At 35.9% G+C, this 26,361-nt stretch overlaps 3 protein-coding genes across 3 annotated transcripts; all 3 read right to left on the bottom strand.

The window, feature by feature from the left end:
- Window positions 1–375: 375 nt before the first annotated feature.
- On the bottom strand, window positions 376–3,392 carry LOC109096120. The gene is made up of 4 exons (XM_019109799.2): window positions 2,971–3,392; window positions 2,240–2,554; window positions 1,735–1,854; window positions 376–807 (listed from the first exon to the last, which is right to left on the bottom strand). Exons 1-4 carry the CDS (start codon window positions 3,017–3,019, stop codon window positions 590–592), a joined length of 702 nt encoding a protein of 233 aa, XP_018965344.1. The 5' UTR covers window positions 3,020–3,392; the 3' UTR covers window positions 376–589.
- Window positions 3,393–7,470: 4,078 nt separating this feature from the next.
- LOC109096182 (natural killer cell receptor 2B4-like) lies at window positions 7,471–11,255 on the bottom strand. The gene is made up of 4 exons (XM_019109835.2): window positions 11,143–11,255; window positions 10,720–11,055; window positions 9,596–9,889; window positions 7,471–8,038 (listed from the first exon to the last, which is right to left on the bottom strand). The coding sequence occupies exons 1-4, from the start codon at window positions 11,189–11,191 to the stop codon at window positions 7,929–7,931; spliced, it is 789 nt and encodes a 262-aa protein (XP_018965380.1). The 5' UTR covers window positions 11,192–11,255; the 3' UTR covers window positions 7,471–7,928.
- Window positions 11,256–12,964: 1,709 nt separating this feature from the next.
- Window positions 12,965–16,995, bottom strand: LOC109095828 (elastase-1-like). The gene is made up of 7 exons (XM_042712290.1): window positions 16,829–16,995; window positions 16,569–16,660; window positions 16,092–16,192; window positions 15,772–15,897; window positions 13,498–13,554; window positions 13,171–13,240; window positions 12,965–13,090 (listed from the first exon to the last, which is right to left on the bottom strand). The coding sequence occupies exons 1-7, from the start codon at window positions 16,866–16,868 to the stop codon at window positions 12,971–12,973; spliced, it is 606 nt and encodes a 201-aa protein (XP_042568224.1). The 5' UTR covers window positions 16,869–16,995; the 3' UTR covers window positions 12,965–12,970.
- Between the last annotated feature and the right edge of the window lie 9,366 nt (window positions 16,996–26,361).

The following is a 26,361-nucleotide window of genomic DNA, read 5'->3' as shown; positions in this document are numbered from 1 at the left end:
CTGAGATGGAATTTGTTTCTTCAACAGAACAGTTTTGGAGAAATGTAGCATCACATCACTTGCTCACCAATGGATCCTCTGCAGTGAATGGGTGCCATCCAAAACACAAAGACTCCAGTCCATCTGCAGATGTGAAAAACTGTGTTTTTTCGTCAGAAACAAACCCATGAGAGTCCAAACCACACATGGATAGAGGACTAGCAATAGTTATAAATCAAAACATTTTAATAATTTAACTGTTTCACACAAGTGGAAATGATATTATGGATAGAGGACTAGCAATAGTTATAAATCAAAACATTTTAATGATGGATTTGTTTCTTACAAACACACAGCTTTGATCTTCACAAGATGTTAACTGGTGGACTGGAGTGGTGTGGATTACTTGTGGATTATTGTGATGTTTTTATCAGCTGTTTGGACTTTCATTCTGACGGCACCCATTCACTGCAGAGGATCCATTGGTGGAATTTTCATTTTTGGGTGAACCATTCCTTTAATTTAAGAGATCAGTTAAAATGTCATTCTGTGCAGATACGATAAAATAACTACATGTATCTGTATATTTTTAGGATTACACCAGCAGCCTTCAGCAAACATATCTGGAACTCATTCTTTTGCTCAACTGATGTTGGTCTGATTTTACTCTATGGCTCTGATGGCGATGTCGAGTCTCTTGCATCCTGTTCAGCTGACTTCTTGTAGATCTGATGTCATAAACCAGAAAACCAACAACAGCCATGCTTACCAAAGCAGAAACAACCAATCGTATCACAGTTTCAGTAAAACCACAGCAGTGGACGTGGTCTGAAAAAAAAAAAAAAAAGTAAAATGCTGAGTTAGAAAAATGCATTTAGCTGTCTTTCAAACAGACTCATATGTGCTGGTTTTAAGAGTTGATATTATTAGGACCTCAAGCATTCACTGTTAAGGCAGAACATCCACAAGCTTTACTGTGTGTTTGCATGCACATTTTCTTTGCTTCGTCAAATGACATTAGCTAGGATTGTTCACTATAAGCAATTCCAGACTCTTTTAAGGGCTTCGGTGACATCTTTAATCTAATCCCTCTAATAAACATATATATAATGTGAATATATATAATATATATAATATTATCTATATATATATATATATATATCTAATATATATATATATATATATATATATATATATATATATATAATAAATGTATTTTTTTTGTTGTTGTTGCTTTGAGCACTAATGTCATTTTGAGCAATATGGGGCACCACACCCACACACTGCTCTCGGACACCTGCTTCTCGCCTGTGACGCTCATCTGTGGTCTGCCTTTGTTCCAGTGAAAACACAAAAGAAAAGAAAAGTAAATGCAGTTCACCCTCATGTGCACAAACAAGTCATTTTTTTGTATAGGAGTGCACAAGCTCATCAAATGTACACATTGAATGCAATGTAAGGATAAAAACATATGTTAAATGCAAATATATTGTAAATGAAATGTTGCAAATGTGGTTGATTATTTCACACCCATCTGCAGTAACATGAAGCAACACCTATGAATATGTGCTGCATTTGCATTGTGTTTGTTCACAATGGCATAAAATGTAGCCTAAAATCTGACATTAAGCCACTATGCGCTAATACTGGATTTCAGAATCATAAAATCTTAGAAGTTTAATAAAAACTGATGTCACATTAACTGAACACATTTAACAGAGTTCTGCTCTCACAATAACATCACGAGTGGCCTACCTGAACTTGGCTGATGGAGTTCAGTAATATTGACATCTTCAGCCTGGTTGATGGTTAAATTGGACGACACAAAATTTGAGCTTGTTGAACTTCCTGGTGTTATAGAACTTTGTGGAGTCTCTGAAAATGACAGATGTTAATGTGATAAGGGAATAGTTCACCCCAAAATGAAAATTATTTCCTTATTTACTCACTCTCAAGCTGTTCCAAGATGAAGAAAGACACTCATACAGGTTTGAAACAACTTGTGGGTAGTAAATGATGACGATATTTTCATTTTTGGGCAAACTATCCCTTTAATACAGTTAATACCATAAAATGTGCACGTAAGGAACATTGAAAAGAACAGAAAAGAATTGCTGTAAATTTTACAGTAATTTACTGGCAGCTGGATGCCAGTAAGTTACTGTAAAATTGTTAACAATACCATTACTGTAATTTTTTTTTTATTTTATAATTCAAATAAAAACAGTCCTGGAAAATTACACTGCTATTCTCTACTCACCATAGACTGTAAGTTCGAAACTCATGTAGCTGGTCTCACTGCTGATAGCTGTTAGTTTATAAAGTCCAGAGTCTGTGGTTCTGGTGTTTGTGATGATCAGAGATCCAGTCTGATCCAGCTCCAGTCTGCCTCTGAATCTCCCATCAGGACCATCATACGTCGAGTATGTTTGTGTGAGCCTGCCGACTTCAGCTATTCGAGTGTTTCCAAACATCCACTGTATGAACAAATATTTCTGTACTTCAGTCACATCAGTGTGTAGAGTAACAGAATCTCCCTTCATCACTGATATTGACTTCACTTCATCTGTCACATCTACAGAACAAACAGAAACATGTTTTGTGTTTAAAATGTTTTTATTAGGGAATCCAACAATTTGACAAATGCTCCCCAGAAACATTATGTTGGTTATTAATGACCAAACTAAATCTGTATTATGAATGGCAGTAAACCAAGACTTTAAAGTGGGATCTAATTAGACATGAACTAAAGGTTCAGGATTTCAGTGCGAAGAGATTTTTCTTCAGCACTCACTTTATCATGCAAAACAAATCAATCAAGCAAATCTGTGGATCAACCTGCAGCCCAAAACTAGTAAATAAATTACTTTTGTAAATCGAATAAAAAAGTGATAATAATCTGCCTGAAAAACTTTTTTATGAATTCCACCGTATAAGCCGTATAATTCTATTAAAAGAGAAAACATAAAAGGAAAAACATTTATAACTTACCAACAAGACGCCACAAGCACACGCAGAACAAAATAAGAGCGATAATCATATTCCTTGGCTGCTATATGACATTAGCAGATGTCATGCCAAGTTGTTGACATAAAATACGTCTTCTTACCGCTTAAAATAAACGTTAGAGAGTGGGAGCATTACATATAAATGAAATAAGAATTAACGCCCTAGGAAAAACAAGTGGTCTTGAGTTCTTGCCGGTAAGACTGTCTATGCAACGTTTAGCTGCCACTACACATTATACTGGCGTGTGACTGCCCCCTTTTGCAGATACAATTATGTCACTATGCGCAATGCTTGAGGCATATTGACGTAATGTCTCCTTATTGTACCCAGTTTTTGAAAATGCTTATGCGTTCATAGAGCAAACAACGAGCTTTCGCTGATTGTTTACAGAGTAGTGGAAGTTACTCCCATCAAAGCGTCAAAAGCTGGTTAGCTGTGTGCGACCTGATGCGGCTCTGCGCAGACCGATCGGCGTCTGACTGGAAGCAGTGCATGCCGCTGTTCAGAAACACAACGGAGATTCAGCGGAACAGAATGTTTTAAATCTCCAGAGATCGTCTTCATTAATTCAGACTCACTGTTTCACAATAAAGTGCAGAACATGTCATTGCTCTTTCTACTCTTTCATTTTAGACACTGAAGTATCAATGTTCTGTGTTAAATACATAGAAAATGACACTGACGAAAGGCGGAGGGTGAACCAACTCAAGGGTAAGGCTAAAAGCAGTCAAATTTATTAAACATCATAAACCAGTCTTTTTAGGCAACAACCAGACATGGGTGTCATGTAGGCTTATAAAATGTTTAATGGGACTGAATTTGTATTTAACGTGAAGTGAATAAAATTAAAACTAATAATAAAATAAAATGAAATAAAAAAAACACTAGAAACTGATAATTAGGCTATAACCTATAACGTTTTCTTTCCACGGTTATTTGAACAGCGAATAAATTATATAGAAAGTGACATTTTCACTATATTTGATCTATTGCGAGTTTGGGGGTGGTGGGGGGGGGGGGGATGGGGGGGGGCTGTTGTTACAATTATTTGTTAATAAAGTATACAGGTCCTTCTCAAAAAATTAGCATATTGTGAAAAAGTTCATTATTTTCCATAATGTAATGATAAAAATTAAACTTTCATATATTTTAGATTCATTGCACACCAACTGAAATATTTCAGGTCTTTTATTGGTTTAATACTGATGATTTGGGCATACAGCTCATGAAAACCCAAAATTCCTATCTCAAAAAAAATTAGCATATCATGAAAAGGTTCTCTAAACGAGCTATTAACCTAATCATCTGAATCAACTAATTAACTCTAAACACCTGCAAAAGATTCCTGAGGCTTTTAAAAACTCCCAGCCTGGTTCATTACTCAAAACCGCAATCATGGGTAAGAGGTTAACCCAGAAGGCCATCAAGCGAGAGGGTAAGACACAGAAAGAAATTTCTGAACGAATAGGCTGTTCCCAGAGTGCTGTATCAAGGCACCTCAGTGGGGAAGTCTGTGGGAAGGAAAAAGTGTGGCAAAAAACGCTGCACAACGAGAAGAGGTGACCGGACCCTGAGGAAGATTGTGGAGAAGGACTGATTCCAGACCTTGGGGGACCTGCGGAAGCAGTGGACTGAGTCTGGAGTAGAAACATCCAGAGCCACCGTGCACAGGCGTGTGCTTTTGAACCAGAAACAGCGGCAGAAGTGCCTGACCTGGGCTACAGAGAAGCAGCACTGGACTGTTGGCTCAGTGGTCCAAAGTACTTTTTTCGGATGAAAGCAAATTTTGCATGTCATTCGGAAATCAAGGTGCCAGAGTCTGGAGGAAGACTGGGGAGAAGGAAATGCCAAAATGCCTGAAGTCCAGTGTCAAGTACCCACAGTCAGTGATGGTCTGGGGTGCCATGTCAGCTGCTGGTGTTGGTCCACTGTGTTTTATCAAGGGCAGGGTCAATGCAGCTAGCTATCAGGAGATTTTGGAGCACTTCATGCTTCCATCTGCTGAAAAGCTTTATGGAGATGAAGATTTCGTTTTTCAGCACGACCTGGCACCTGCTCACAGTGCCAAAACCACTGGTAAATGGTTTACTGACCATGGTATTACTGTGCTCAATTGGCCTGCCAACTCTCCTGACCTGAACCCCATAGAGAATCTGTGGGATATTGTGAAGAGAAAGTTGAGAGACGCAAGACCCAACACTCTGGATGAGCTTAAGGCCGCTATCGAAGCATCCTGGGCCTCCATAACACCTCAGCAGTGCCACAGGCTGATTGCCTCCATGCCACGCCGCATTGAAGCAGTCATTTCTGCAAAAAGGATTCCCGACCAAGTATTGAGTGCATAACTGAACATAATTATTTGAAGGTTGACTTTTTTTTGTATTAAAAACACTTTTCTTTTATTGGTCGGATGAAATATGCTAATTTTTTGAGATAGGAATTTTGGGTTTTCATGAGCTGTATGCCAAAATTATCAGTATTAAAACAATAAAAGACCTGAAATTATTTCAGTTGGTGTGCAATGAATCTAAAATATATGAAAGTTTAATTTTTATCATTACATTATGGAAAATAATGAACTTTTTCACAATATGCTAATTTTTTGAGAAGGACCTGTAATAAAATAAAACACTTAAATTAAACAGAAAAGCAAGCAGATGTGCATGATTTGACGTGGCAGCCAATACAAATAATAACCGTTTCCTAACGCCTGCGTTTGGACCAGGGCTCCGTTTCCCAAAAGCTTCGTAAGCCTTATAAGAAGTTCATAAAAAGATTGTACGACTGATCTTAATATTACGTTCTGTTTCCCAAAAGCATCGTAACTTAAGTAGCACTTGACAATCATCGTCTATGAGTGCTCTGGAGTAATCGTAAAGCCCTAAGTGCATCGTAAGAAGCCAGAGTTTTCTTTTGCTTCCTAACAAATATTTTAACATTGTACCTATATATAAATATATACGTTTGAATTTGAGTGTTACAATATTACTAAATAAGACAAAATTGTGTTAAATGTGTTGCTTCATACTGTATGTACACAATCAAATCTTATACAGTTCAGTTCAGTACAGTAAAGCTATCCTCTAGTTGTGTTGGTTGTAATAACAAACAACCAGGGATGAAATGTGACAGAAAATCAGAAATAGTTCAACTAGCTGAAAACAGGAAATGGAAGAACACTGAATAAATAATAATGGTTTCGTGGTCAGGCAAATTATGGCATGTTACTGAAACCAAATTATAGGCCAATGTGATTCAATGTGCTTCATTGTCTTTCCCTGCCAAAAAACGGCTTTGTACATGCACTTCATTTCTTGAGCACCAGATGACAGTAAAAGTAACCCCCCCCCACACACACAAATACATACATACAGGTATATACTTGTGTATTAAAGGCCTCATTAAACAATGTTTGCACTGTAACACTGCAATGATAAAACATGCAAAATACATTAATCTTTAGAAATATGTTTCAGTAAACAGATTGTACATACCAAATTTTACATTTACAAAACTCATACCTGAAAATTTGCATAATGCAAAGAAAAAAAACATTTTAACAAAAAAGACATTGTCACTTATTGACCTTTTGGCTTAATACAAAAAATGCACAAAATAAAATCTGTGTGTTTATATTTCAAATTCAAAACAAATGCACCTTCAGGCTGAAATATTCTCTACACAAGAAAGTGAACACAGTTGCTTCTATATCTCCAAGTTTAGGTTTGAGTTTCATATGAGCAGCGAATGGAAAACAAGCCCTTTAACAATATACATAATTAGCACATACATTCAGTAACAGACATGCTCATAAGCACTAAATGTTTGTCTATAAATAAGAATAAACCATTCTTTTCAGATCTGCAGTAACTCTGACCGCAGCAGGTTTCATTTTGACTCACAGCACATTTAGAAGATTAACCTTCATTCTTCTCACTGCATGAAAAAACAACAACAACAACAACAAAAAAACACTTGCATCGTTGAATTGAATAAATATCATTATATAAAAATAAGACAGATAAATCAAATCTTCGCAGCTTTTATTTTACATAAAAGTACATAAAAGGTCATTGTATATTAAATCTTTATTTTTGTTGTTTTAGTACTTTTTTTTTAGATGTCACTCATTTTAAAGGCTAACTCCACTTCAGAACATTTTTATAAGAGAAAACTATATGCCTAATGAAGGGTTTGCCCTTCTGACTCATTTAAAAACTGACTGATCGTCTCCTTTTTAAGCTTTCGCTTCTCTTATACGGCTAATGAATCTCTATCACACATTCTCAGTCACAGCTACAAGATCTGTTCCTGTGAGCAGTGAGACAGGTCGTTGTGTGAACTTAAAGGTTTTCTGCATATAGCTGAAAAATATCAGACTGAATGTGAAAAGACGAAATGCATTCCTGTTTTGTTATCATAACTGTCAAAGAAACTAATTTCTGGGAGTGTTGAATAGCTGTTGAAGGTCAAATTATTGTCAGTTTCATTCTGAGAGTTGGCAGGGTTTGTTCTGCCTGTCATGTTCATGACAAACTATTTCAAAACTTTCAGATACACCCCCCATTTGAACAACAGGAACTTCATCTCACTACTGTGTGATCAGATCCATTAGCTATAAAAGATTCTTTATGTATGCAGATTCAGTCATTTTAAATGAACCAATAATCTGCAAGTTCCTTGCTTTTCTATATTCAAAGCTATGCAATTTCCTTCCTAAACAGCTAATGTCTGCATAATGAAATCAATACATGGCCAATGGACGCAGCCCTTTTGATCTGATGATTACTTACAGGATTAGCAATGTCTTTAAAGTTCAGGATTGGTCACAAAATAGAAACAGGAAATTCTCTCAATGACAAAATAAAATAAAAAATAATAATAATAAAAAGTGCAAGAAGCATTTCCAGTTGTTTTGCTTGTCTTTCTGTCCTCCCCTGTCATCTGGAATTGACATCATAAACCAGCACAGCAACAGCAGCCACGCCCACCAGAGCAGAGAGAGCCAATCGGATCACAGCTTCAGTAAACCCATAATAGTGGACGTAGTCTAAAGATTGAGAGAAAAATAAATAAAATTCTTTTGAGACTTAATCAGTACTAAACTTGGTTTTAACAAGGTAAATATATGACTATTAGTTCTCTTCTGAGCATTTCATCCTGTTCCCACACAGAGTTTGGATGTTTGCGGCAAGGAAGGCGGGAAAATGTGTGAGTGAATCCCATAAACTGTAGTTTAGAACACAACTACAGAACTTCAGAACACAAGTCATTCCGGAAATTATGACGGTCCATTCTCTAGTAATAACCATAGGATGGTCAAAGTGTTCATTTCCATAAAACATACAGAGGTGCTTTTGGCCTTATTTTGAAAGCAGCTGGTGTGTTTGTGTATTACTTTTGTCTTTAATGTCACATCCAACACCAAATCTACGACCTGTCAAAACCAAAACATATGACACTAAGCTTGGTTCATAATTGTTTTATATTTATTTCGATATTTTAATTTATTTATTTTAGTTTTTGTATCAAAACCACCTGCTTTATGATGGCTGATCCAGCTGGTAGGTATTACCATTATTTGTTCAGTTGGGTTCTGTAAATACTAGGGCATTTTATACCTACCTAGAATTTGGTTGTCACTTAAGCATGCGTGTACAGATCGGGATTAAAGTGCTCAAAAAAGGAGTAACAATCACATTTAAAGGGGTCATATGATGGTGCTAAAAAGAACATTATTTTGTGTATTTGGTGTAATGAAATGTGTTTATGTGGTTTAAGGTTCAAAAAACATTATTTTCATCACACTGTACATTATTGTTTCTCCTCTATGCCCCACCTTCTGAAACGCGCCGATTTTTACAAAGCTCATCATTCTGAAAAGCGAAGTGTCCTCTGATTGGCCAGCTGTCCAGTGCGCTGTGATTGGCTGAATGCCTCAAGCGTATGACGGAAATGTTATGCCTCTTAACATATTGTGATGCCGTGTGTCCCGGCACGACGAGACGAAACCAATAAAACCCGTTACAAATGAGGTATTTGTTGTATCCAGTGGGGACATAATTACTGATTATAATGACTTTTACTGTCTTTTTACGCATTGCGCTGCGTATCGCACCGCGTAAACATAAAACCATGTCTGCATTTGTGATCGGAAAAATGACAAACAACAAGCACTACTCTACACTGCTCAAAACTCACGTTTAAATCTGATTTCTAGTCGTGTCCACTTTTGGAAGACCAAACAAAGTAGTTTCGCTTTCACAACGAAACACACAGCGTCTCCACAACATAGCGGTGGCGGCAGCGGCAGCAACAATACTACAGCGAGAGTGTGAAAATTTGGGCGGTGTTATGCAAATCTTCCCACACAGTGATGTAGACATGTGGGGGTGTGTTTGAACGAGACATTTTAGGAGGGCATGGATAAGTCTTAACTTTTATAAAGAATATCTGTTTGGGTTTGAGACTTTAGTCTTTGCAACTTTAGGGATCTTATCTATTCAAGAACAGCTTGTAACACTCCAAAGAGAAAGGCAAATTTGAAATTGCATCATATGACCCCTTTATAAGAGAGTTAATCACTGAATTAAATCTCTTATCTCACCATCTGAATGTATCTGACAGAGTTGAGTGATGTCCGGATGTTGAGTCTGGTTGCTGATGGGATTATTGAGCACACAGCTGTAGGTGTTGTTATCCTGATATTCCACCTCCAGATGTAAAGAGACGCTGCTGCTGATATCAGACACATTGATGCTGGACAATAAACTGTTTCCTTTGTACCAGGAGAGAGTCACACGACTCACATTCACCACTGAACATAGCAGCTCATATCTGGAGACTGATGATGGAGGATTTTGTGGACAGTATCTGGTGATCACAGGAATGGGGAGATGAGCTGAAGAACACAAGAAAAACAGTAAGAGCTTCTTTGTTGGCCAGAGGTTTATTACGACAGTTTATAAAAAATAAATAAATAAAAATAAAATAAAGTTGCAAATGCAAATAAGTTTTCACTTTTGAGATACAGTATGAATTGGCAATTTTGAGAAAAAAAAGTTGCAACTGAACAATATAAAGTTGCAAAGTCAGCTTATAGAAGGTGCCAAGCTGAAAAAAAAGGCTTTTAATTTTTCTTGGAGAAACAGGATACAGTAGTTCCCATCTTTGAACCACTATTTGCCTGAACAGAGAAGTGATGACTTTTGCATCCTCAACTTCCTCATCGAAAGGATTTTATTTCTCTTACCTGATGGTTTAAATCTTCTAAAATCGTTTTAGCTGAAGTGTTAAAATATGGCGAAGAGCCTGACCAACATGAAAAGCAACCAACCACAAATGGTTTTGTTTTTAAATGACATTTAGGAATGTAGATTATACCACAGTAACAAACCATGTGGAAACACTGCCATGGACCACAAGGACGAGGAAATGTTCAAAGTAACTCACCATATTTTAAAATAAAATATCACATCATAATTAAGAAAACAAGTGTTAATCTTCTAATTAAGTCATTTTAATTTTCATTTTATTCATAACAGCTTTACAGAAAATCATGTCTTAATAGTCGATCCTTGGTTTCCTAGGCTTAAGCAGTGGCCCAACTTACCCCCATATACCTCATATCCTAAATTAATATTATGTTACTACATATATTCATGGTAACTTTTAAAATAAGAATATGAAAAGAGACAGAAATATGCATAATAATAATAATACTGTGCTTACCATAGACCTTAACAATGAAATTCTTGCTTGAGACCTTATTTTCAATGACGATTTCTACTTTATAAAGTCCATTGAGTTCTGTGCTGACATTTGTGATGGTCAGAGATCCAGTCTGAGAGTCCAGCTCGAGTCTGTCTCTGAATCTCCCATCAGCACCATTGTGAAACATCTCATTGTGGACTCTGTTGATTTTAGCAATGTGAGCGTCTTGAGGTCCAAACGTCCACAGTAGCACATTATCTCTCTGCAGATCAGTAACATCCGTGTGTAGAATGACAGAATCTCCCTCCATCGCTGATATGGTGTGTGTTTCATAGATCTCAACACAAAACGCACCTGTGGAACAAACATGGGAACACTTACACAGTCACAACTGATGCTGTTTTACTAAAACTGTAACTAAAAAAAACATTTAGAACTTACCAGTTAGATATAATAAACACAGACAGGAAAAAACAAATGTTTGAAACATTTTGTCTAAGCGGGCACAGACTGCTCGAATAACCCTCCACAAGTCTAAAACAGCAAAACGAACTCTGAACCTGTTTCTAGATGACAGAGGTGCAGTTCCTTATTTAGCGGTAAAGTTGTGTAGAGCAACTGTACAGTCAGCATGTGTATCTAATTATGTGTATGAACCATCTTGCCATTGTTACTGCTCATAAAAACAATAGCCCTTATTGTTGTCAAACATACTTAGCTTTTAAACATGTTTACATACATTTAATGTCAAATGTAGAAATACTGTATTTAAAATGTCTGACTTTCAAACTTGCACTGCAACACCCACTGAGTGCCATTAAACAGATTGAAAGATCAAAGACAATTTTTAATATAACTCCGACTGGATTCGTCTGAAAGAAGAAAGTCATATACTTTATTACCTAGATGACTTGAGGGTGAAAAGTTATACATTTATGGGCTAATTTTCATTTTTGGGTGACCTAACCCTTTAAGTCCTATTGTGGTCTAAAGGTTAGAGAGTTGGACTTGTAACCAGTAGGTCGCAGGTTCGAGTCTTGGTACCGGTGTGGGATTGTAGGTGAGGGGAGTGAATGCAGGGTGCTCTCTTCCACCCTCAATACCACAACTGAGGTGAGACCCTAGAGCAAGGCACAGAACCCCCAACTGCTCCCCAGGCTCTGGTGCAAATGGCTGCCCACTGCTCTGTATGTGTGTGTGTGTGTGTGTTCACTAACACTACTTGGATGTGTTAAATGTAGAGCACAAATTACAAGCATGAGTCATCATACGACTTTCACTTCATTTTTCACGTATTTGTTTTGTTTATTATAAATTAACTAACCATAAAAGGACAGGTTATATATGTTTACAGTATATGTCCAAATATATGATTATATGTTCAAAGCTTAAAGTAAAACTTGAATCTCTGTCTCTAAATCTATTCATGAGTCTGGCAAACATGAGTTCAATGGCAAATGGACACTGAACTGTGGTCAGTTTTCTCTTTTCATTAGGATATCCTTTGCCCTCATGACATGAGTACAATGACAGTTTGTTGGTATATGAACTTTACACCATAGTATATGAACAAAGTACTGTGTTGTTATTTGTTACTGTGTGATTTGTATTTGAAAAGTGAAAAGTTAGTCATTAAATGAGAAATGCACTACATCTGCACTACAAGTCTTTTAGACTTACACTGCAAGTACTACAAGTGCAATATACAAACCAAATACAACAATATCAAAAAATCAGATATTTCATTTCCCGTCCATTCATCACAATCATCAAAAACATAAAAAATAGCAACCAAATGTTTACAAACTTTCATATCAACCACATTTCAGTTATCCTACCATTCAGTGGTTGATATCTCATTTCATTTATTGCCAACTGTGTATGGACTCTTCTTGTGTTTAATTTTGAAAGTGACTGTACTTTTAGGGTTCGAATGTTTATGGTGAGTTTTTGAGGACACAAATAAAAACAAAATTGTATGTATTTTTGGCCAGCGCAGATGTTAAAGCTTGGTAAATGGAGAATGTTTGTCTCTCATCCTCTCAGGTTTTCCTCCTTATCCAATGATCTAGAGCAAGGCTCAGGTTTTCCTCCTGCTCCCCAGGATCTGATGTGAACAAAATGGCACCCAGAAAAAAGTACCTAATGTAAAATAGTAAAGATCTTTATTGTCTGTTAGCTCCTAATGTAAAGTCAACTAAAACCAAAAGTGAAACCAGCCTAAAAAATCGCACAAACGAGAAAAACCCACCTAACACACACATAAAAACTAAGTGAAGACTGTTGGCTTCTTGTAGGCGTTACAACCCGATGAAGACACAAAGCTGGTCACACCGTGAACAACGTACTTACCACTGACCTGACAGTTCAGAGGACCGCCAGAGTCACCCTAAAAACAACACAACAGGAGCCAAAATGAGAAATGACTTCTCATAGTTTATGCTCTGTTTGAGAGTCAGTCTTTCTCACCTGGCATCCTGACTCGCTTCCGCCACCAGCGCAAACCATAGTGTTCTTCACGGTGCTTCCCCACCAGTAACTTTACTATCATAGTAGATGAACAAAGTACTGTGGTCGTTATTTGGGCCTGTGAGATTTTTCAGCTGAGCCGAGAGTGACCCAAGTTAGTCATAAGATCAGAGGAGCACTAATGAACATAAAAAGTGAGTCAGGTCTTTTCAGACAACATCACAAGCTTATTTGTTGTATATTTAGCTAAAGACCTCTGTGTGCGGCCCCAGCCGATATTTAACAGGGGTTTTTTTTGGGCCCGTCCAGAGGGATTCATCACAATGCTAAACGTATCGCAATTTCAGAGTTATCGGAGGACATATCAGAAGTGCGATATCATATCTTAATGCACAGAGTGGTTGATATCTCATTTCATTTCATTGCCAACTGATGCTAGGGACTGCTTCTTGTATTTAATCTTTGAAAGATGACTTGTACTTTAAGGGTTCGAATGTGTATGCATGACATTTTTGAGTCTAACAAAGAATTTCAAAAAAGTGATTCATATTACAGCCCAATTGTTGATGTATAGTTTATTGTACGTATTTTTGGCCAGCGCAGATTGTTAATAGCTTGTTGAAATTACTGTTTTGTTTGTCTCTCAATCCTAGTCAGGTTTCATTCCTCCTTATCAGCAATGATATATGAACAATAATGGCACAAGAAAAACAGAGTATTATAAGATAGTCATGATCTTTATTGTCTGTTAGCTCCTAATGTAAAGTTTATTATAATTAAAGTGTGATCTTATGAATTGCACTTACGCCATTAATCCAGCTGATGTACGCAGACACACGAGTGAAGACTGTTGGCTTCTTGTAGGCGTTACAACCCGATGAAGACACAAAGCTGGTCACATTGAACAATACGTTTAAAAAAACCACTGACCTGTGAGTTCAAAGCCGCCAGAGTTCACCATCAAAACTCCAGCCTTCAGGAGTCAAATGTAGAAACGCAGTTCTCATAGTTTATGCTCTGTTTGAGAGTCAAGCATTCTAATATTCTGATTTATCCTGACTCGCTGTTGGAAACGTCTACCAGCGCAAAATCCATAGTGTTAAAAGAACGGTGCTTCCCCACCAGTCACTACGAGAGCAGGTACTAATAATGGTATATTCTAATAATAGAGGCCTGTTTACAATCAGCTTTTATCGAGAGCGACACACCAGCTGCACGAAGTATTGAGGAGAGAAATAAATAAAATGAGTCAAAAATGATTTCTGGCAACCAAATCACGGACTTATTAGTTGTACTTGAAGCTAAACTGACTTATATGTGCGGCCCCAGCCGGTTTTTTAACAGGGGTGTTTACTTGTTTTATTCATCAAGGGAGGCTAACCCAGCTATCACATGTTCTGAAAAAATATTAAGCAGCAGAACGTCGTTTTCCAGCTTTGCAGAAGGGCGATCATCATATCTGAAATTTCTAAAGAATGGACATGTGCACAAGTCCTAAAAATTCACACATTTATGATCACAGAAATGCTGATAATTTAAAGTAAGTAATAAAGTCTTTGAAAGATTATTTTAAATTGTACATTTATGCTCACATAACAGTTTTTCTAAAAGTTGATACAGTCAGCAGTAAGTGGTGTTGATATAAAAAGTGAAACAGTGCATTCAGTTAACACATACTTTTTTCATTTTGTATTGCATGATTTCCCTGATAATCGAACCCACAACCTGTGAAATTACTGTTTTTAATGCTGTAGGAATAACTAGCCACAGGAACATTTTTCCCATACAGCAAAAAAAAAAAAAAAAAAAAAAAAGAAAAATATCTTTCAAAATATATTAAATATATATATAATGTTTCCAATATATATATATATATATGTACTGTATATATATATATATATTAACTATCAATCTATATTTTGAGAATATATTTTATAGATATAAATAATTACATTTATTAAAAACATTTAAAAATATATTTTGCCCTATTTATTTCAATCCAAGAAATACTTAGGCCACACATTTTACAAAGTTTCCAAAAAAAAAAAAAAAATGGCATAACTATACATTACATGTTAAACAAAGTAATACTGTTTGTGTATTAATTATGATATTAATATATGGAAACCACGACAAATAAAACACAAAAACATAAACAAATATATTGTCCTTGTTTTTTATTTGTAAATAATCTCAATTGAAATTTCAATGATATTTTGACCACTGAACTAGGAAGTGTCCTCGGTTTTCATTTCAGAAATCTGGTCACTTTATGGAGTACTAGTTGCTTGACAGTCATTAATTAGCAAATGCGAGACCAGCTAAAACCAGCTAAGACCAGCCAAACATCTTAGGCTGGTTTTAGCTTCTTTTTTTTTTCAGCAGGATATAAATACAGTCGAGTGTGTTGAGTTAAAATTGAATTGGTGAGGCAGTGAGATATGTGTAATTGTCAATACAGTACTGTTGTATTTCATTAAAGTTATTTATCGATACAGTCTAGTTAGTTTTGTGTGAAATTGACGAAATAGTCATATATATTGTGTATAAATGTTGCCACCGCCGTGACTCGTGTATGCCGTGTATGTAATGTTTACACACCCAGAAGCCACACTGTTGCTGTTCCAGTTGGGGTGGATGTAGACGGCGCTGACGCTCATGTACTGCTCGCGACCCTCGTGGTTGTAGATGTCGTGGTCACCCAGAACGACACGCCAAGTTCTCGAGCTGCACAAGAAACACGTTTAAGTGAACACAAGTAGATAAAGTAAACAAGTGTACACTACACTTGTAGATTGATTACATTCCATTTGAACTGACGCTGTCCTTAAGGCGAGAAAATTCTCAGAAATGTCTCGGTTTTTTGGTATGTGTTTGTTTTTTGTTAACTATCTAGGTACAGATAACCCTGGATTCATTACGTGTCGACGCAGTGGGCGGCAGTCATCACCCATCTAGTTCTGATCAGAGTCCCACCACAGGTGTGATAATAGCTGCCACCTGACAGGTACTGGAGAGAGATCTGAGAAAGAGACAATCACTTTGAAAAATTTAGAAAATTTCACTATTAAAAAAAAAAAACACAAAAAAAAAAAAAAAAAAAAAAAAATAATCTTGCAAAAAAAAAAAAAAAAAAAAAAAAAAAAAAAAAAACCTTAAAGCTGACTGGACTTTATTTATGCAGAAGAATGCGTCTTCAAACGGTTTTACTTGCCATAAAGCTGGTTTTAAATGATCCTTATGGTGGGGCTGATGACAACCTGCCTTGTAACCATCTTTGTCAAGATTATTAGTGTGACAGCAACTAATCTTCTACCATATTAATAAAAATAGCTTGACCAAACCTTGCCCATTTAGTCGTTGAAAATCATCAAGACCTTATTCTTAAAATGTTTTACCTGCCAGGGCCAAGAGTTGGGTTTTGCCACCGCTCCACCAACGACCCTCTCCTCAGGGGCCTGATCCTCCAGATATCTGGGCTCAGCCAGCGCTGGACACAAAAAACACACTTAGACATGCTAAGACTGCAGTATTATTGTAGTTTGAGTCCAAATAGACTCAATTTTTAAAGTTCTGAGTATTGCATGCATTTGTTAACTTGGCAAAATCTAAGCTAAATACGAATGATTCCCTCGATAGAAACAGACAAAGGTCTTACCCAGGGCGGCCAGCACGCTCAACAACAGGATCCTCAGCATGTTTGCAGTCTGTCTAGACTTTCTGCTCTCTGAACACTTCTGTCATCCATATATATATGCCCGCTGTTCACAAAACAGGTGTTTTCTCATGGCTGATGCCCACAGGTGTGTGAATCCCACAGATTTCACCACTGCCAAGGCCAATGTGTCAGTTGCAGAATCAACTTGTTTATTTAGCTTGACACAAATGCTTGACTTGAATTATCTTTAAGTTAGTGCAGTACCCCTCTTATGCTCCTGATATAAAGTTTGTGTATAGTTTAATTTAAAGCATACATTTCTACATTTCAACAAAATAATTAATTTTTTACAAAATAATTATTTTTGTCATTTTTTATATTTTATTTGTTAATATATTATAATATGATATAATTTATTTGTTAATATATTATTATATAAAATAAAATTAATTAATTTTATTTAACTATATTTTAGGTAAGATTTACTTACAAAATTCCATATATGGATAATGATTATTATTAATTAAAAATAAATTAATTACATTTACATACATTTTTTAATTAATTAAATTAACACACACAAACAAATATAAACATAATATTTTTTACAATGTATTAAAATAACTATTAATACATAAAAAAAAAAAACAAACAAAATAATAAAAAAACACACACATACATACAGTACATACATATACATACACACACACACACATACATACAGTACATACATATACATATATATATATTATATATATATATATTATATATATATATATATCATATATATATATATTAACTAGTGTCAATTTATGCTGACGGATCTGTTCACATACATATCTACATAACTAGTGTCAATTTATGCTGACGGATCTGTTCCTTTGTGAAAGCTATGGGAGTGTGTTTGCAGGTTCACTGCTGATATTGATAAGGAAACGGTGGTCTCAGCATGATAAGACTTATGTTTGGCATTTCCAGGAGTCACATATGTCACCTGTAGGAGGGGAATTGATTATTTATATCCTCCTAAACTTTAATATGTGATGTAGAGCACAGATACCTTACAACTCAGGTGACTAAAGAAACCTCATATGTTACAAGACTGCTAAAAACACATTTACTATACTGTGACAACACAGATACTTTACAGATATTGTTAGTGAATTAGTGTAAAGAGAATTAATCCTGCTGTCAACTGTAAACTTCAACTGCTCGAATGGGGTTACACCTAGGACACTAGAGGGAGGCAGTGCACAGCTTACTGAAACCTGCACATTGAATTTATTCAATGTTTATATATATTCTTTTCTGGAAACTTACAATGGTGTGGCTCAAATGCTTCTTTTACTTTCTATTCTTTTTCACTGTTGAAGCAACATCATATAGATACATAGATGCATATGGATGGATAAATGGATAGATGTACTACACAGGTAATCTATTTGCTTCACTCTGATACTGTGTTTTGAGGAGTCGCTGACCACCGCTGACCTCAATGTGATGACATGACCTTTCACTATGACTGAAAACATTTATTCTTCTCACTTCTTTTCAAAGGTCACATACTGGTCACTGAAGTGCCTTCAAGGAAATCACATCCCTTTTAAATCTGGGGGAAATCTGATCAGGTCTGACTGAATTGTTTGTCTTATCTCAAGATTTCTCAAGATGAATGTTAATAGATTATGCAGAATTTTTCAAGTAAATATAATGTAAATATTATTTTAAAATAATTGTATTATATGAAATGTATCTAATATTAAAATAAAAGTATATATAATACTATTTAATAATGAAATTATATAATATATACACATATGTACAAAATTGGCCATTGTTTTATGTAGACAAATAGATATGCTATAATATGTTATTGTACAATATTTAAATGTGAATAAATGTGACTATTTCAATTTGAATACCATATTTCTTAAAAGCAGTAAGTAAATAATGAACAGAAGAGGGCCCAGAACTGAACCTTGGGGAACACAAGTGGTAACTTAATATGGCTTTGATCGAAAATGTTCAAGTTGTACAAACTGAGTACTAAGTGGATGTTTGAGAGATTTTATCAGTCAACAGACCAGAACCTGCTGCCATCAACAGGTCGTTAGTGATATTGACAAGAGTAGTTTCTGTGCTATGATGTGGACGAAAACCAGATTGAATATTACTGAATAGTTATCTTTTATATTGTTTATTTTTTTATATAGATTAAGAAGAAATAACACCATATCAACTTAATAATGAAGAAAAGTAGGATGACACATCAAAAAAAAAAAAAAAAAAAAAAGATTCAGGCCTTCTTTACCAATACAAATTTTGAGTTTGAACATTGTAAAAATGTTTTCAATCTAAAAATCATGAACAGCAGGGCATTTACCAGACTGACTAAACACATGAGAATCTTTCATTGTTTCTTGCATGAACGTCTAACTCTTTGACATTGGCCTTGACTTTGCTTTTAGCTTCATTTAGTTCATTCCCAGCTCAGTCTTCAGTCCTGAGCTCATAAAAACTTCTTTCACACCACTTCACGATGCAAACAGCCATCGGCCAAAACTCGCGATGGCTCGCACAAAAGATCTGAGCACAATAGGAAGGCCAAATCACCTTTTATGCTCTCACTAATTAAAGCAGAAGTCATTAAAGCACTGTGTTTGGATTATTCTCTTATCAGAGTCATTAGAAAGATAGCCGTCCTGACTGGTAATTGAGCCGGCGCTGATGCCAGCATTTGGGCCTTTGGGATGAGACCAGGAGTGGCTCACACAGCCTTCTGTCCCATCATCTGTCGCTCTCACAGCACCTCTGAGAATCATGCGTGAATCAAACATGCAGATCAGACGGGGAGGTTGTTTTAATTAAAGATGTTGTTCATGATAGAATGTCATCACTTAATGAAGCGAGGATTTGAGCTCCCGCAAATGAGTTTGTGAGGTTTGAAAGTTAATGACTTGTGCTGATGAAATTCAAGGGGGGCCTTCAGAATGTTTCTGAGAGTTTTCCATGTATGGAGAATGAAACAAGTCCGGATTTAGTGAGAACTTGGTCATATCAGACTTTCAAACATTTAGATAACCCCAAAAAGTTGGAGTGAATGATCTAAACGGTCCACAGGAAAATGCCCAGTGCTTTGATACTTTCAATGTACACTATGTAAAACAACAAATTTTCAGGTTGTGGTTGAAACTGAATCTTTGAGATCTGAAAATGTATTTCATAATCTTTTTGGTTCATCTGATCCATTTTAAAGCTAAAACAGTGGGAAAAGTCTCTTAGAGAGCAGATGACTTGATTTGCTGCAGATGTTTCAGAATTTTAGATGAAGAGAAATGGAGTGAATGTCTCTTTGCAAACAGCCTCAAACCAGCTGTAAAAATGTGTTTGAACTTTTGAGTTCTTTGTAGAGGCTATATAAAGATTATGCCAATACATTTTATAATATTTATTTCTTTATTTTGCTCTTTTACTTCTAATCATTTACATATATTTTTATATTATTAATATTTTTAAAATTATATATATATATATATATATATATATATATATAGATATATATATAGATATATATATATATATATATAATATATAATGCAGTTTTTATTTGTACATATCCTTAATATTATATTATTATTTATTATTATTTATTTTATAAAATAAAATTTATTATTTATTATTAAATATTACATTTGAATTTTTTGTAAAGTATTTGATATGACATACAGCCAAGTATGGTGATCCATACTCAGAATTCGTGCTCTGCATTTAACCCATCCAAAGTGCACACACACACAGCAGTGAACACACACACACTGTGAACACACACCCAGAGTAGTGGGCAGCCATTTATGCTGCGGCGCCCGGGGAGCAGTTGGGGGTTCGTGCCTTGCTCAAGGACACCTCAGTTGTGATTTAATTACATTCTCTCTTTGTACTTTGAATTAAATGCAGTCCAAGCCACAGAAGAAAGACACTAGTGGCCTGTCTCTCTCTCTCTGCCTCTCTCTCTCTCTTACTGCAGGTCTCTCTTCCACTGTGTCCTGTCGTCATGAGAGTGTCAGCAGAGGCTGCTGTGTCCCAGCACATCATCCAGCGCTCCATCAGATAACAGGAAACTGGATGCCACATCGGAAGATTTTTTCCAGTGCTGGTAGCGCCTCGCAGTCTGACGAGCTGCAAAGAACGCGGCCGATCCCTTGGGGTTCGAGTACACGCTCTGAACGTCCATCACACACACTGGCCATGACCCCCACGGGCAGATGTCCCCTGCGCGCTTTGATGCAGGTTCATGGCGTCGCGGGCAGGTGAAAGCTCTTAGAGCTCGTCATTGTGCATCATGTCAACAACCGCATGTTCCCTCAGAGACACCTCACATTCACAGAGGTCAAACATGCTTCATGCTGCTTCATTCACATACATATTTGATAGTCCGCCTCAGAATATGGATTTATATGTTTTTATGGCTGTAACAATATACTGTTTTACAATATATCGGGATACAAGAAGTTTTAAGTTCAAATAATGTAAACCAAGAAGGTCACACATTTGGAAATGAAACACATTATTTAAAAATATACAATATTTCAAACTTTTTGAATGTATATAGTCAGGGACATCATAATTCTGTCATAATTCTGTAATACTACATTTATTGTTTTAATGAATAGTACTTTTTGTTTATCATATATCTTAGAAGTATTGATTTAAAAAGTAAAATTTTAACTCTATTTTGGCTTTGTTTAATGCATCGTGAGAGCATCGTAACAGTATTATGTATCAAACTAAATCTGACTTGTAATTTGCAGTGTTATTTCAGTATTGAGATATTATAGTTCTTATTAATATTTTGAATCAGTTTTATTTTTACATTTTTTAAATTTTAACATAATTTGGTCATTCTAATTTAGTAATTTAATTTGTAGTTTTTTTTTTTTGTCATTTTTAGTAGTTTTTGTTATATATGTCTATATAATTTTTTTTTTTTTCAGTTTTAGATTTGTTCTTTTTGTACACGATGTTAAACTAAATTAAAATAGCAACAAACTTAAACAAAAAAACTAGCTCAAATAAAAAAATATTTCAATATTCAATTTTAATTCAATTTCAAATTTATTTTATTTTAATTTTAGTTTTAGTTAACTGTAATAACCCTGGTGTATTGATCAATCTATTAATTGATTTAGAAGTATTTATTTTAAATTTAGGGTGATTTAAACGAACCCAAACAAGTATTAAACTTGGGCCAGTCTGTAACCAGTTAGAATACTCAAGCAATCACATAGTAACACATTAAAAATACATTCAGAACAGCTTAGCAACTGCATAGTGATGTCCTAGCAACCACTTACTCTTAGTGAGAGTTTTTTAAATATAAAAACCTAGTTAAACATACAAATAATCAAGATTTCATCTTGGATTCAATTTATCTGCAGAAAATCGCACGGATTAGAGGCAACCCATCATCAGAAGATTGTGAATCTGCACTTTGGCAGTTTGGATTTTAAAATGTGAGCTAGCTCTGCATTTCCATAAATGATCTGAGCAAAGCGCTGGGTGATGTTTTGATTGATTGCCGCTGGCTGAAATTCAGACACTAAGCGTATTGACTTCAGAATTCCTCTTCTGTCTGCGGGGGGTCTAGAGTGATGTCATGTCTGTCTGTCTGTCTGTTTATTCATCTATCTATCTCTCTCTATCTATCTGCCTGCCTGCCTGTCCATCTATCAGTTCATCTATCTGTCTGTCCATCTTCCCATCTATCGTTGTCTTTCTTTCTCTCTGTCTATGTATCCATCCATCTATCAGTTTGTCTGTATTTCTCTCTTTCTATGTAAGTCTATCTGTCTGTCTTTCCATCCGTTGATTGCCTATCTATCTATCCATCTATCCATCTATCTATCTATCTATCTATCTATCTATCTATCTATCTATCTATCTATCTATCTATCTATCTATCTATCTATCTATCTATCTATCTATCTATCTATCTATCTGTCTATCTGTCTGTCTGTCTCTCCTTCTATCTATCAGTCTTTCTATCAATTCGTCTGTCTGTATATCTACCTGTCTTTATATCTGTCTATCTGTATCAAATCTAAAAAAAAGCAACTAGTTTCATATCTTTTGGGGTTTGGGTTAATTTGTTTTCTTAGACTTTGTTTTAAACAAAAACAACAAAAAGTGTGTGTGTGTGTGTGTGTGTGATATCAATGTCTTCATGCATCCTGACGCTGGTGAAAATGATCCACGGGCCAATTTGCAACCTTTAATTGCAAATAAACCACAACAGAAGTGATCGATAAGAGCCTGCTAACTATATCCGCCTGTGTGCGCGCACACCTTGAGCTTTTTCGTCATCACGGTCTCCTCTTAAACACCTCCAAACTGTCTTTCTCTTTATTATCACCTGTCTTTCTCATTCTGTGACTTTTCTCTTTGAGATGGGCAAGAATGAGAGCTTTCTCTTTCTGCCTTTTCCTCCGGGACGTGACAGATGATCCAGAGGAGGCCTGAGTGGCTGATTGATTGTGGGAAGTCTTGCGCATTCATCTCTGTCGCTGCGTTCGGCCGATGGCCGCCTCTAAACCGCTCTCTCTCTCTCTCCAGTGCGGGGCTAAAAGGTAATTAAGAGCAGCTCTCCACATGGATCTATCAGTGTCAGAATGTGTCAGCAGCTGCGGAGGACTGCGGCCTGATTTGTTGTCCCACCCTCAACGGCACAGGCGATATTTTACATCATCATTTATTCAGGCACTGCTGATGTCACCACCTGCTTCGTGCTGATGTTTCTTTGGAGAAACCAACTTCACCAGAACTCCTCTTGCCTCAGGAAAGTTTGTTGCTCAGTGGTTGCTCTTTAATAGATCACTGATGTTTTCATTTGTATTTTTTTGAAGTATCAACTTAATAAAATAAATAAATAAATAATAATAATATAGTCAGTTGTTGTCATGCAGTAAAAGTAGCAACTGAGATTATTTGATCTTGAATGAGAAATGTGTAAGTTCATATTGAGATCAATGCCTTTTCTTTGCAGGTATCCTGGCAAATTTCTTTTTCGTGTTTTTTTTTTTTTTTTTTTTTTTTTTAGAAGAAACAGCCCAAAAATATTGATGACATCATCCTGCACTCTAAATTATTCTCCAATAAAATGCTCTCTTGAAAGATTAGTTTGAAATATGACCTGCCTTTGACTAACCAACTAACAAATTGTTTGTTGATGTGTCTTTATTGGTTGCTTTATTAATTTGTTCAGTATTTGTGAAGAATGTGGCCTCGACTTTTAATGTCCCGCTCCAACTTCCTGTTTCAAGGGGAAGTATGTCAGCACTGAGACACTGCTCTTAGTTTCATTTAATCATTTGTGATTTTTCTTTCTGACAGATAGGTATTATCTTCTTGTTCTTCGGACCCAACCCTGTCAAACAGTAAATGAAGGGCTTACTGAAAATGAGGTAATTATTCAGTGCTGGTTGACACTCATGACATGTCAAAATGAATAAGTTGTCGAACTGGCAGATAAGGATAATTAATCATTTTAAACTCTAATTATTTCCCCTTGTTTACAATTTAAACCACACAGAAAGTGTTTGCACGTACAGTTAATCACTGTTTAGCTTTTTGCATATTTTCTGTGTCGATCGTGTTCAGAGGTGTTTTTGTTTTTCAACGTTATTAGCATCCTATTTATTGTCGCGATACATATCATTAAAGAAATACAACAGAACAGCAGCATTTTTAATCATAAAAAAAAAAACACAAAAACACATCCCCTAATTGCTGTTTTTGTCACCGTATCGTCTAAAATGTCCCATTTTCGTCCCGTTTCTGCTCTGAGTAGGCCTACTGCTGAATAATTTAGCGCTGAATGAGGAGCGTTGCTATCTTATGAGGCGCGAATATTAATTCCCGCGCATGCTGTGTTAATTAAGAAAACCAATTAACACAGGCAGCTTAAATCCTGTAATAAAGGACGTGTTTCTTTCTCACCCGTCCGGTCAGAGATGAGAAAGGCTTGTGTATTCCGCTCCATAATCTTGACATTCAGGGAACCTTTGTTCTCTGAATCCATTGTGAATTATGTCAATCAAATTTAAACGGTGGCATTTTGGGCTGGAGCGTTTCGACCGCGCGGTCTCCAGGTATCAGCATTCGCCCGCGCATTTGACTGAAGTAACTTAACCCACCGCATTCACGTTCGCGTTCACAGCCGAGAGGTCTAGTGCCGAGCTAAACCTGTGGATGATTTCAGAGGCTGTTATCATTTCGAGTATTGAACACCTCTAGTAAAGGTGAAGTCGGACAGAATGAGGCCTGTGCCGTATTGATCCCAGTTAGGGCTTGGATATGAGCTGTGAAACAGAACAAATCAGGGAAGAAATTCCGCTCACTAGATGTTGTATCATCATATTTCACAGACATTTAAGAAAAGATAACAGCCTGAATACACAGTGTATTTGATAGCACTTTATATGAATAATTAATTGTATATGTATTTAGTATTTACACTGTAAGAAAAAAAGAGTGCATGATGTATAAATATTTTTAAATAAAATTAAACAACTCATAATATATATGGTTTAGCACTTGTTTTGGCAAACACGTACAATAGCTGTGAACCATCATATTCAATCTAGTCTTGCTGGTTAATAGTTAGTAAGCCTGGTGGAAAAACTAACACCAGTGTCTTTGAGTTCTGTCATTATTTTCTTCTTTATAAAGTCCACTTTGCTGATTAAATTGCTCATTTTAACCAATTTCACACTTAATTGGCCAAACAAGCTATTATGTTCACAGGAGTTGCACAACCTCCAGAAAGTTCCTGGTATTATGTTTGCCTTGCATCAGGTTAGCAATAGATCCTGAAGTCTAAATGGATGCTGTTTTGCACACAAACATCATGCCAAAGTGCTAATTTAGCATGCAGGCATCTTATTTTATTAGTAGAACATAAATTAATATTTACTGAAATATGAATTACTCCCTTGAAGAGCTGCAAATTGAAATGGAACTGCACCTGAAAGAAATAATGACAACTCAATTCAGGAGGAGAGAACGTGTGGTGCACAGTATTTCATTAAAATACCTTCATAATTCATTTCTCAGCAAACTCAAGACATGCATTAAGTAATAATGAAAAGGCAAAGGTGAGTGAACTTCTGACTAAGTTGTGCTTGTACAGCTTTGATGAAAAACTAATATGAAGTATCTCAAACAGATTTTGGGAATGGAATAAAGCCCCCAGCTAAAGCCCCATATTACTCTGATCAGACGCAGATGTCAGGGCAATTCGAATTGCTTCCCCACCAACTGTAATAACAAACCAGCAATAGTAGAATGATCTGGTACTGTATGTTTCAGCATTTCACAAAAAAAAAAAAAAAAAAAAATAGAAATTCAAGACAATAGTGTCACTATTCAGTTCCAGTCAGTCCAGTGTTGGTTCAGTTCAGTTCAACAACTATATAAAGTTTATTCTTTATGAAACAAGCTCAGTTAAGCAATAAGTTGGTGTACTGAAGACAGTAGTA

This window comes from Cyprinus carpio, chromosome A22, assembly GCF_018340385.1.
Source record: "Cyprinus carpio isolate SPL01 chromosome A22, ASM1834038v1, whole genome shotgun sequence".
Classification (NCBI taxonomy): domain Eukaryota; kingdom Metazoa; phylum Chordata; class Actinopteri; order Cypriniformes; family Cyprinidae; genus Cyprinus; species Cyprinus carpio.
This window is presented reverse-complemented; position numbering and strand designations above follow the sequence as displayed.